Below are 12631 nucleotides of genomic sequence, written 5' to 3' on the forward strand. Positions count from 1 at the left end.
GGTCCTAGAATTGCTGTTTCATCCCCCTGAGTTCTCCAATTTGTTTATATAATTTTTTCTGAGTTTTCTTAAGGATTGACACCAAGCTAATCTGTAGTTTCAAGAACCTTCTCCCTTTTTCTAAAAGTTGGAAAATTTCTCCCATTTTCAGTTTCTTTTCCTCATGCTTTCTGAGGATTTCTGTGAGTGGTTCTGCCATTATATCTGGGTGGCCTCTTGGCAGGAATGTGGTAGAAGAGACATTAAGTAGGGTAAGATCACGTTGTTTAAAATTTCTCACAACTAAGAGATTCTTTTGAGACTGTGATTCTGTGAGTTAACCATGTCCTGATTCACATCATGACAAACCCAATGCATGCCCCTCAATACTGAGGGTACTAGGGAAAAGCTTATAAGGTCTATTAGTTTTGTGGACGTATGGACAAGCAAAAAACTCATTTATACTGCTTGTTATTCCAGTTCTATAGATATTTTTTTTCTAGTATAAATCCCTGTGTTCTAAAAGAACCATTATTCTGTAAACTTCTAGTTTGCCAGACTCAAAACAATGAGATTTAAGCTGTGATTGGTTGGCTCTGTTAGTTGGGCTCCTCTTTATCTAATAGTGTCAAGCATGTGTGTTGTCATGTGTGTGTGTGTGTGTGTGTGTGTGTGTGTGTGTATTGCCACGGGAGATAGATGTGAAGGTGTGCAGGCAAGGAAAGTGGATTTTCTAAGATCTTTCTCTCTCTCTTTTTTAAGTGTTTATTTTGAGAAAGTGCTGTGGAGGGGCAGAAAGAGAGAGTAGAGAGAGAATCCCAAGCAAGCTGTGTGCTGCCAGTGCAGAGCCTGATGAGGGGCTCGATCTTGAACAAACCATGAGATCATGATCTGAGTTGAAATCAAGAGGCGGAAGCTTAACCAGCTGAGCCACCCATGTGCCCCAGGTCTTTCCCATTTTAGATGGTTAGAGGAAGAAAACCTTTCTATGGACTATTATCATGTGTCACTGTGCAAAGTCAGGCAAATAAATCACTTCTTTTAAATTTAGGTTCTATTGCATGGGCTTCAGGACCTAATTTTGAGTTTTTGGGAAGGATTTACATTAACCCACAACTGATGTATCAGTATTAAGACAGAGGGAAGTAGATTTCATGACTGAGGCTGAAATGAATTCACTAAGCAGGAAAACATTGTGTAATGTATTTAATATAATTTAGATAAGCTGGGATTTGTTATTAACTCTTAGTCCTCATTTTAAAATTGGTAATAGGTGACTTTAGAACATACAAGGGATCACATGAGAACCATAGGCAGTAGCCCAAGCTGCCAATATATATACTCCTCCACAATGCCCAGATTTCACATTAGTAAACTGAAGAACAACAAAATCATTTATGTTAATATTTTGTTATTGTGATTTAAAATAGTGTCTTTTCTCCCCAGAAGCAACAGTGTCTTGGAGAAGTAAGCAATCCAATTATCAATAAATGTATAGTAAAAGTAAATATTCAGGTTTTCCCCTCAAATGAAAAACTGGAAAAAAAAATCATCTTTGCTTTAAAATGTTTTCTAGTGCTTAAAATATAATTAAAAAGAATACAAAAGATAGGAACAAGATGTACCAATATGGTTCATAATCAATAGGAAAATAAAAGGATATTCTTTTTCATTTATGCTTATTCTGTGATACCAAACAGTTAATATTCTTTTTTTATTAGAAAAAAAAATTCTCATAGAGGAAAAAAAGGCCTGGTTATAGTAGGTAAGTTGGAATAGTACAAAACTACTAAAGTAGCTACAAACAGATATTGGGAATATAATTTCAAGTACCTATTAAGTAAATTTAAGCGGATTGTACAGTGGAAATCACGTTAGTCTGGAATCCACATTATTTGTGTTTGGAAGCCTTTATTAAAACAATGGCTTTTTTCCATAAAGAAATCTGCAGAGAGTGCACACCATGTCAGCTTGTGGGTTTGGGTACAGATGATGCTTTTGCCATATGATATGCATTAAACAGTATTTACCAAGTAGTTGCCATGCATTCTCTGTGTCAGTTATTAGTGCCTCTGTCCTCAAGGCATTCATACTGTAGAGGACCCCAAACTAACTAGGCCTTTACATTTGAATGGCTTCTATACTGTACTTAATTAGAGCAAGGTAACAAGTGTGCAATAGGTTCATTTATTTTTATTCTGTCCTTTCAGTGAAATGGAATATACTTTGAAGATTATTGACAGTTGTCCTAAGTGATTAAGTTTACATTTTTTTTTTAATTTTTTTTTTTAAACATTTATTTATTTTTGAGACAGAGAGAGACAGAGCATGAACGGGGGAGGGTCAGAGAGAGAGGGAGACACAGAATCGGAAGCAGGCTCCAGGCTCTGAGCCATCAGCCCAGAGCCCGACACGGGGCTCGAACTCACGGACCGTGAGATCGTGACCTGAGCCGAAGTCGGCCGCTCAACCGACTGAGCCACCCAGGCGCCCCAGTTTACATTTTTTTTAAAAAAGAAAAGAGTATTTGATTTTCTTAAGTTGTGTGAATCATGCTTTCTCATAGACCTTTCAGAGGCTTTTTGTCCTTTATAATGTCTGATCCATAAGAGGATCCAATCTGCTAATGAAAGCAGATTTCCACATTTAGAGTTTACTATGGATGGCTGACCCATTTAGCTGATTTATTGCTGGTGTAGTCACCAGGATCAGAGGGAGCCCGAGGTGGACTGTAGATTGCAGGTACATTGTTAGTGGTCCCTCCATGGCAGCTGCTACAGATGCTCATTGTGTTTGGGATGGTGATACTCACTGTAGGTATGCAAATCTGGAGAATGCAAATCCGTGGTAGTATGACTATAGAGAAAAACCTGAGAGTTTCATCAATGCAGATGAAGGATAGTATTGTATGTAGTTTTTGTGTGTGCTCCTTAATGCTGTTTTGGGGTAAAGATACTATACTTTACATTTTGCAACATTATGGAAATATCCTAGAAAATTAATCTTTAACCTTTAAATGTGTTTTTTAGAAGAATTTAATGATGATTAAAGCAAAAAAATTTTTTGTCCATATTCAGTCTTATGATTTTAGTGGTGGCAGGATGGGAAGAGTGAAACAATTTAGATACATCTATTCATTCAGAATTTCATTATACTGACAAAGAGCCAGGGTATTTTGAAATTTATAATTCCATAGTAATGAAGATGGTCCTGAAAGGACTTCACCCGGTGAGATGGTTGCATGATTCATTATGTTCCCTTCTGTTCAGTTGGTAATTCCATTAACTACCCAAGATGACTTGGACAAAGCTGTGGAGCTGCTGGATCGTAGTATTCATATGAAGAGCCTCAAGATATTACTTGTAATAAACGGAAGTACACAGGTACGCATCGAGACATCTTTCAGTAAGGATTATAGGATTTGTGCCTGTGAAATATGAAACATAGTTACATTCTATAATCATTGATATATTTTCAATATAATGAAATGTAAACTTACATAATGTAATTGCTATAGTTTTATATCCTTGCTCCTCAAAACCATGTAGCCAAAATTATAAGTAAGTATAATATACTGTACATATGGAACTAATAGAAGTACTGAGAACTTGGGAAAATTTATGCTGGAAATAAAGTTTCAAAGAATAGATTTGATAAGACCTACAAACAGTGTAGAATATCTAGGTTGTATTTGGTGGGGGGAAGGATTCTGTTTAAAGCCCCAAAAGGGGAAGAATAGTATTAATTATCCCCTTTCCTTATAGGCTGCTAATTTAGAACCATTGCCATCACTAGAAGATTTGGATAACACAGTATTTGGAGCAGAGAGAAAAAAACGGCTTTCTATAATAGGTAAGAATGATAGTGTCCGAACCATAAAATGGACAATTTCTCAGTTTCTTCTTCATCCTTTAATGTAGGCCAGCACCTAAACATAACCCTGATAAATAGCAGCCTGTCCCTGTACTCTGTAATTTTTCCCAGGTACCTGTGTTCTAGTTTCTTATGTCCCTTCAAAAGTTACATCAAGTGTTGTAAGATTAGCAATCTCAAGCTTAAATATTTTTTCTTTATATACTTAGGATATTTTAATATTTAACAAATTTAAATAAAACCTCTAGTTATTTTAATTATAAAAATAACCAGAGAGAAGAAATTAAAAGAAGTAATTCCAATATATTAAAATTAATGGATGGACTAAGTTCATAAGCCTTTCTCTAAGTTTTAGTTATTGCAGTACTATCAAATGCAGTGCTAAGAGTTTCCAGATTGTTTTTTTTTTTAGTATTCATTATTCATCATTAATAATAGACTATTAAAATTAAGCTTGTGGTACAAAGCAGAATGGATCCCGTGTGCTGTTTGAAGGAGGCCTATTAGAGAGGCAAGGGTGAGGCAGAGGTGCTCTGAACTCCCCAGTTCTGTGGATCTCCTTCAGGTAGCATAAAACATTAATAATCTGCATTTTTATATGATAAAAGCATTACATTGCTCAAAAACCACTGGTATAAATATATTTTAACAGGGCAGTGAATGTGACAACATGAAAACATATGTGAGGTATGGACTTGAAAGGGAAAAGTAGAGGAGGAAGTGAAACAGATGAATGGAGAGGGAGGAAGCAGGAGGGTGGGACAAAATGAGAGATATGGTTGGGACTCCAAGACTGGTAACAGAAAAGGATTGTTAATAACACAAGAAGAGATTAAATTGGCATATGGGCCAACCCCCATATATCCGTTAGTGATTTTTTGTTTTGGCCCCCCAGAAGAAGCTACTTAACTACTTCCTTCTAAGTATCTGTCTTACATAAGTCCTACTTTTGGTTTCAGAAATGCTGGAAATGTGAGCAGCAGCGATGATATACAAGCAAAATAGAAATTGTTTATCTTTATTCAGATATATTTTTATATGGTTTAGAATTTGGGTGAAGGAACATTAGGAATACCTGAATTCAGATTCCATCTCTCTAACTTGAGACCAATAATGTTCTTCTCATCTTTAAATCATGGGATTCTTGTGGCAATAGGTTGAGAAAACACTTTTAAAGAACATTTTGCTTTTCAAACTAGAAAACATGACTGTTATTAAACCTACATTTCTTTCTTCATTCCCTTTTCTTATCACATTACAGTATGTATCATTTTAAAGTAAAAATTGCCAGTCACTGTAGTTGCATTAGAACAAGCTGAATGCTCTACTTAAATTAACATTTTAAGTTCATTTTGAATTAAAACTCTACTGAGTACCTCAATCTTGTCCTACTAGTAAATATTCTTATTTGAGTTCAGTGCTAGCATAAGAAGAAGCTGGAAATTATAATGTAGAAAATTGTTGGTTTTTATTGGTACCTCTTTAAACCTAGAATAGCTTTGATAGATATGACCACCATCTTTTTTCCTTATTTATTGATAATTATTCTCTTTAATTATTTTCATAAAAGATAGCTAGAGGAAAAACTACCTTTGGGATGAGTATATTCTAGTGTGGAGGTCTCAACCAGGAGTGCGTTGGCATACCCATTACCAATAAAAGTTAAGAAAAAAGGGTTTTCTTTGGGTATAAATACCCAGTAGTGGAATTACTGGGTCATATGGTAGTTCTGTTTTTAATTTTTTTGCTGGACCTCCATACTGTTTCCAAGGTATCAATTTACATTTCCACTGACAGTTGATGAGGGTTCCTTTTTCTCCACATCCTCATCAATACCTCTTGTTTCTTAGGTTGTTGATTTAGCCATTCTGACAGGTATAAGGTAGTATGTCATCATGGTTTGATTTTCGTTTCCCTGGTCATGAGTGATGTTGAGCATCTTTTCAGTGTCTGCTGGTAAAATGAAATTCAAAGAAATTTGAAGAAAAGCTAATTCAAAACAATATATGCATCCCTATGTTTATTATACTAGTATTTACAAAGCCAAGATATGGCTGCAACCTAAGTGTCCATGGATAGATAAAGGATAAAGAAGATGTGGATATGTATATATAGAGTGCTGTATTACTCAGCCACCAAAAAGAATGAGATCACGCCATTTGTGAGAACACAGTGGACCTAGAGGGTGTTACGTTAAGTGAAATAACTTAGAGAAAGATACCATATGATTTCATTTATATGTAGAATCTGAAAAGCAGAGCAAATGAATAAACAAAAAACCAGACTCTTAAATACAGAGAACAAACTGGTGATTGTCAGGGGATTGGGAGGGTGGCCAAATAGGTGAAGGGGATTAAGAGGCACAAACTTGCAGTTATAAAATAGATAAGTCATGGAGATGAAAAGCCCAGTATGGAGAATATAGTCAATAATATTGTAATAATATATGGTGACAGATACTGACTATACTTAGAGTGGTGAGCATGAGAACTGTCAGATCATTATGTTGTACACCTGAAACTGTTACAACATTGTGTGTCAAGTAGACTTTAATAAAAATAAATAAATAAAAAGAAAAATGAATTATCTAGTAAGGAGATGAAGAGACTTTCATAGCATTTTTTTCTTCCCTATCTCCTTTTAGTAATGAGTATATTGATCTTTTATAAACAAGAGTATATGGAAGGAGTAAAAATATTAGGGATAATGTCATTGTACCTATTACAAAGCCTAAATAACCCTTGGCTCAAAGTTCAGTTACTGATTATTTTAGAGTCAAGCAGAGAGTTATCTGTTCTGTTCAATCTTTTGGTAATCACTTTGTTCTTTTTCTCCCTATCTCCTTGCTCACAAATGCTAGCATATACTTACAGTGACCCCTTTTTATAAGGCAAAGCCTTTTGCTTTCAATCTGACCAAAACTTAAATGCCCACATGACCTCCCAATATCTTTTTTTTTAATAGTTTAATTTCAGAATATTTGGAGGAAAAGAGAGCTGTGTTAATAAACATAGCATTATTTCTATAAAACCAGGTAAAAATAAAATGGATTATTGTCTCATAAGAAATGATGTGATTAACTAGGTGAACTATATTAGATTTTCTGCTTTTCTGAATTATGAAGAAATTTAAATGCCAGGAATATGGCTTGTGATAAAACCTAATTTTAAAGTACCTGAGAATAAAATTCAGGATTCTAATTTGAAAATACTCTAATATGGCCTAAGTGACTTAAGAAGTAATCTCACTTTAGGGTTTTAAAGATTAAGGAGAGGGAATGGAAAGAACATTATGGAACCAGATGTGCCTAGCACATACTCAGTGTGAATAATTTTATTACAACACCCTTGCAGAGGAGGGATTTTGTCTTTTTTTTTTTTTCTTTGTTTACCTTAAGTGCTGGCTTTATTCAGTTCTTTAACCTATTTTTAAAATTCAAGTATAATTAACATACAGTGTTAGGTTAGTTTCAGGTGTATGATAGAATGATTCAGCAGTTCTCTGTGTTTCTTAGTGCTCATGAAGATAAGTGTACTCTTGACCCTCTTCACCTATTTCACCCATCCCTCTGCCCACCTCCCCTATGGCAACCACCAGTCTGTTCCCTAAGAGAGGAGGGATTTGGTCTTATGTTGACAGATGAGGAACCAGGTTTGTGGGGGTTGGATAATTTTACCAAAGACAATACAGTTGGTAAATAACTAGAACTGAGATTTTAAACTGAGGTATAAAGTCCACATTCTTTCCACGACATTATGATGCCTTCCATAAGTTATGTTAAAGGGTAACATATATCTAGGTACAAGTGACCCTTGGAAGTTCAGAAGCAATGGCATCTAAAAATCTTTATTATCAGCCCCATAGCGCAGTTGTCAGCAGTTAGAAGAACATACCATCTAATAAGAATAAATGAATATTACAGTGAGGTTAATAATTATAATAGGGTGGGAGTTTAGAAAGGTATAAAACATTTGAAGATTTATAGAAATGAATGTTCTTGTAAGTTTTAAAAACTGGATTTCAGTAGTTACTGAAATCCTGTATTTATATTTAATTGAAACAAAAATTAGTTCCCAGTTGATATTTATAAAATCATGTAACTTTTTTTCCTTTGAGGTCCCACTAGTAGGGATAGAAGCTCCCCTCCCCCAGGATACATTCCAGATGAATTACACCAGGTTGCCCGGAATGGGTCATTCACCAGTATCAACAGTGAAGGAGAATTCATTCCAGAGAGCATGGACCAAGTAAGCAAAAGTTGGATGTGGTTTGTCATTTCACTTAAAGGGATGTTGTCAGGATTTGTGTGGTTTGGCAGGTATCCTCTGTGTGTGTGTGTGTGTGTGTGTGTGTGTGTGTGTGTGTGTGTGTGAAAGAGAGAGAGAGAGACAGAGAGAGAGGGAGAGAGAGAGAGGGAGGGAGAGACCTCTTCTCCCATGTCTTCCTTAAGTGAACAAAATAGTAAAAGAATATAGGATAATGCCCACTAACTTACATGTGCCTGTGTGCATTCATGTATAAACAAAGCTGGAATAAAGCTGGTTTTCTTATTTTGCCCATCCATAAATAAATGAATGCATTTGTTTGTAATCCTGGGATTGACATTCAGATTTTTAATTAACATTTGAAACATATAGTGAAGGGTGCCTGGGTGGCTCAGTTAGTTAAGTGTCTGACTTCCAGCTCAGGTCACAATCTCACAGTTCATGAGTTCAAACCCTGTGTCAGGCTCTGTGCTGACAGCTCAGAGCCTGGATGGAGCCTGTTTCAGATTCTGTGTCTCCTTCTCTCTCTGTTCCTCCCCTGCTCATGCTCTGTCTCTCTCAAAAATAAACAAACATAAAAAAAATTTAAAAAGAAGAAAAGAAAGATATAGTGAAACTAAAGATATTTAACTTTGTGAAGCTGAGGTTTGTCAACTTTTTAAAACATTGTAAATGTTTTAATAATGTAGCAGCCACAATGTCATTATTCTCAATTTGAGTGGGGCTTTAGTCAGTGTTCAGTAAGCAAAATTATGTGAAATCTTTTAGCTTTTTTATTTATTTAGCTAATAATCTTATAGAGAAAATATTTTTCCCTTAGGATATTTTGAAGTTGTAGCCTACCTACAAGGGACCACTACATTTAAAATATTAAAAAGTTAGTAACTCTGGGGAGAGGTGACTGCTGTTGGATATGGGATCTTCTTGTGGGTACTGAAAGTGTTCTGAGACAGTGGTGAGGGTTGCACAACTCTCAGTATACTGAAAACCATTAAATTGTACACTTTTAATAGGTGAATTTTATGTTACATGAATTATATCTCAATAAAACTGTTTAAAAACCCAGTAACTTCTGGTTGTACACATTGAATCATGGAGGAACTCTTTATTTTTCTAGATGCTGGACCCATTGTCTTTAAGCAGCCCTGAAAATTCTGGCTCTGGAAGTTGTCCATCACTTGATAGTCCTCTGGATGGGTAATATGGATTGTAGTTTTTATTTTTTAATGTATGTGGGTACATATGCATATATATAGCATGTCAGAGGAATGTAATTGATACTCGTCCATACTTAGGCCAAATGAATTTTTTCAGTTTAAACAAATCCCTTAACCTCATGGGGCTCAGTATCTTTATTGGGTAAAATGATACCTGATTATAATATTATCAGTATTTCTGCTTGCCAAAACTGTGTTTGAAGCTAAATGCAAACTTAGAATGTACATTTACTTACAAAACTATGTTGGTGAAACTTCTATCAAATTTCTCATTAATACCTTTGGTTTTGGAGGTTTCTTGAGTTGTTTTCACCTGTTTAGGATTATGTTCATTCTGGCACCAGGTTATAGATAACTTACTTTTTTGGTAATTGTGGCCCAGAATGTTGGCTGTCATTTAAAATTTAAGTAGTGTACATTTCTTTTGTGTGAAATGGCTGTTCAGAAATACAAGCTGGGTGAAGTTGCAACTGTGGATTTTTAGTTACAAGTGCTCCTTCTCTTCTGGTCTCAATAAGAGTGTTCATATGTAGCAGGCAAAGTCATCCTGTAGCACACAGTCTGTAAAATCTTTACCTATTTGATCTCCTCTGGGATTTCTTTTTAGAAGCAAATTCTGAAAATAATAATGAATACTGTATGGAAATGCACATTTAATTTTCTTTTACCTGTATAAATAAAACCTTTGTGCCTATGTCTACCTCAAGATAGATATCTGAAACATTTAAGAAATTCAGGAAAATAGTAATGTGGAAGCTATATATTGAGCATTTAATATTTGAAAGACACTGTCCTAAGCAATATATGTACACACCATTGATGAGTTGGAAATTATCTCATTTTTATGGATGTGGAAAATCTCAGAAAGGTGATTTGCCAAGATTGCAATTGCTGATTAAATGGTAGAGCTACGATTAAAACACAGGTGTTTGCCAACATCTGTAATTCCAAAACTTACCATTTTTACTGCCATACCCTATAGGTTAATATATTTTTTAAATTTTTTTATGTTTATTTATTTCTGAGACAGAGACAGAGCATGAATGGGGGAGGGGCAGAGAGAGAGAGAGAGAGAGAGAGAGAGAGAGAGAGAGAGACAGAATCCGAATCAGGCTCCAGGCTCTGAGCTGTCAGCACAGAGCCTGATGCGGGGCTCAAACTCACAAACCATGAGATCATGACCTGAGCCGAAGTTGGTCGCTCAACTGACTGAGCCACCCAGGCTCCCCTATCGGTTAATTTTTAAAGCTAGGCTTTTGCCTCCCTGCACCAAGTAAGTGTTTAAAAAGAAGTCTCTCTTTTTCAGTTATGTTGACATTTCAGAGTGAGCTCCTTTATTCATACATTTATATATATATATATATATACACCTCATATATATGTATAATTTGCACACATACTTACAGATACTGATATTGCATAAAGATATTTTAAATGTCTTATTTACATACTTTCTCTTCATTTAACATGACATTTTCTGTTTTTAGAGAGAGCTATCCAAAATCACGAATGCCTAGGGCACAGAGCTACCCAGATAATCATCAGGAATTTTCAGGTTAGACTCTCCGTATTCTAAATGTTTAAATATTTGTGTCATTAAACAATGCTTTGGCTGGGAGGGAGAGGGGAGTTGTTTTTTTTTTTTAAATGAATAAAAATGTGTAAATGTGTTTTTTATTATTAGAGATATTTGACTTTTTTATAACACATAACTTTCTTATGTCTCAATAGACTATGACAACCCTATCTTTGAGAAATTTGGAAAAGGAGGCACATACCCAAGAAGGTATCATGTTTCATATCACCATCAAGACTATAATGATGGTAAGCTTCTGTAACTAGACTACAAGAACAGCTTGTTAAAAATCTCAAAAATAATCAAAATCAAAATCACATTTTTAAAATCTCATATTTAAACCATTAGAGATAATTTTTTTCCTGAATCACTTAGTTTTTCTGCTTAAAACCATTTTTGAAGGGCACCTGGGTGACTCAGTTGAGCAGCTGACTGGCTCAGGTCACGATCTCATGGTTCATGAGTTTGAGCCCCGCCTCAGGCTCTGTGCTGACAGCTCAGAGCCTAGAGACTGGATCCTGCTTTGGATTCTGTGTCTCCCTCTGTCTCTGCCCCTCCCCCATTCTGTCTCTCTGTCTCTCTGTCTCTCTTTCTCTGTCTCTCTCAAAATAAACATTAAAAAAACCCAATTTTTGGTTTTTTTCCCCCCAATATATGAAATTTATTGTCAAATTGGTTTCCATACAACACCCAGTGCTCATCCCAAAAGGTGCCCTCCTCAATACCCATCACCTACCCTCCCCTCCCTCCCACCCCCCATCAACAAAAAAAACCCAATTTTTGAAAGAAATTAGGTAACTAAAACAATAACAGGTTTATGCCAGCTTACCACATAGTGCTTATCTTTCCCTTAAAAGAAAAACTGTAATTAAAAAATGATATTGGGGGTGCCTGGGTGGCTCAGTTGGTTAAGCGTCTGACTCTCTTAGTTTCGGCTCAGGTCATGATCTCATGGTTTGTGGGATCAAGCCCTGTGTCAGGCTGCATGCTGACAGCACAGAGCCTGCTTGGGATTGTCTCTCCCTCTCTCTGCCCCTCCCCCACTCATACATGCACACATACTATGTCAAAATAAATAAACTTAGAAAAAATTGATATTAACTAGAAAATTATTCCTTGATGATGGAATTCATACTTGCATTGTCCTTTTCAAAGAAAAAAAATACTACTTCTAAATTTTCTAACTTTTGTTCTTATAATTGGAAATGAGAATAAAGTACGTTTTTTTTTCTTTTTATCCAGAAATGAGAGAGTGCAGTGATTTTATGAATGTGGGGGGGGGGGTGTGTTTTTACAAAAGACATTGAATTTGTATTCAGATCCTGTTTTTGCCCCACTTTTCTCATTTCTGCTTTTTTCCCCCCCTTTTCTCTTGATTTTCATTTTTTACTTAATGATTCATTGTTCAAAAGGCTATTTCCTTGAACTTAAAAAAAAAAATACTACTCTTAAGTTTCAAACATGTAAACAAGGGGCACCTGGGTGGCTCAGTCAGTTAAGCATCTGACTTCAGCTGAGGTCATGATCTCCCAGTTCATGGGTTCGAGCTCCACATTGGGCTCTGTGCTGACTGCTTAGAGCCTTCAGAGCCTGGAGTCTGCTTTGGATTCTGTGTCTCCCTCTCTCTCTGCCCCTCCCCTGCTTGTGCGCGCGTGCTCGCTCTCTCTCTCTCTCTCTCTGTCTCTCTCTCCCTCTCTCCCCCCCAAAAATAAACATTAAAA

General features: G+C 35.9%; 1 protein-coding gene across 1 annotated transcript in view; it reads left to right on the forward strand.

Moving 5' to 3' along the window:
• MAP3K2 (mitogen-activated protein kinase kinase kinase 2) overlaps positions 1-12631 on the forward strand; it is a 93946-nt gene that overhangs the window by 65557 nt on the left and 15758 nt on the right. The window contains exons 6-11 of the mRNA XM_007093096.3: positions 3249-3362; positions 3744-3831; positions 7969-8099; positions 9235-9314; positions 10822-10889; positions 11066-11158. Of these exons, the coding sequence (XP_007093158.1) occupies positions 3249-3362; positions 3744-3831; positions 7969-8099; positions 9235-9314; positions 10822-10889; positions 11066-11158 (574 nt within the window). The remainder of the gene's footprint in view (positions 1-3248; positions 3363-3743; positions 3832-7968; positions 8100-9234; positions 9315-10821; positions 10890-11065; positions 11159-12631) is intronic.

This window comes from Panthera tigris, chromosome C1, assembly GCF_018350195.1.
Source record: "Panthera tigris isolate Pti1 chromosome C1, P.tigris_Pti1_mat1.1, whole genome shotgun sequence".
Lineage (NCBI taxonomy): Eukaryota > Metazoa > Chordata > Mammalia > Carnivora > Felidae > Panthera > Panthera tigris.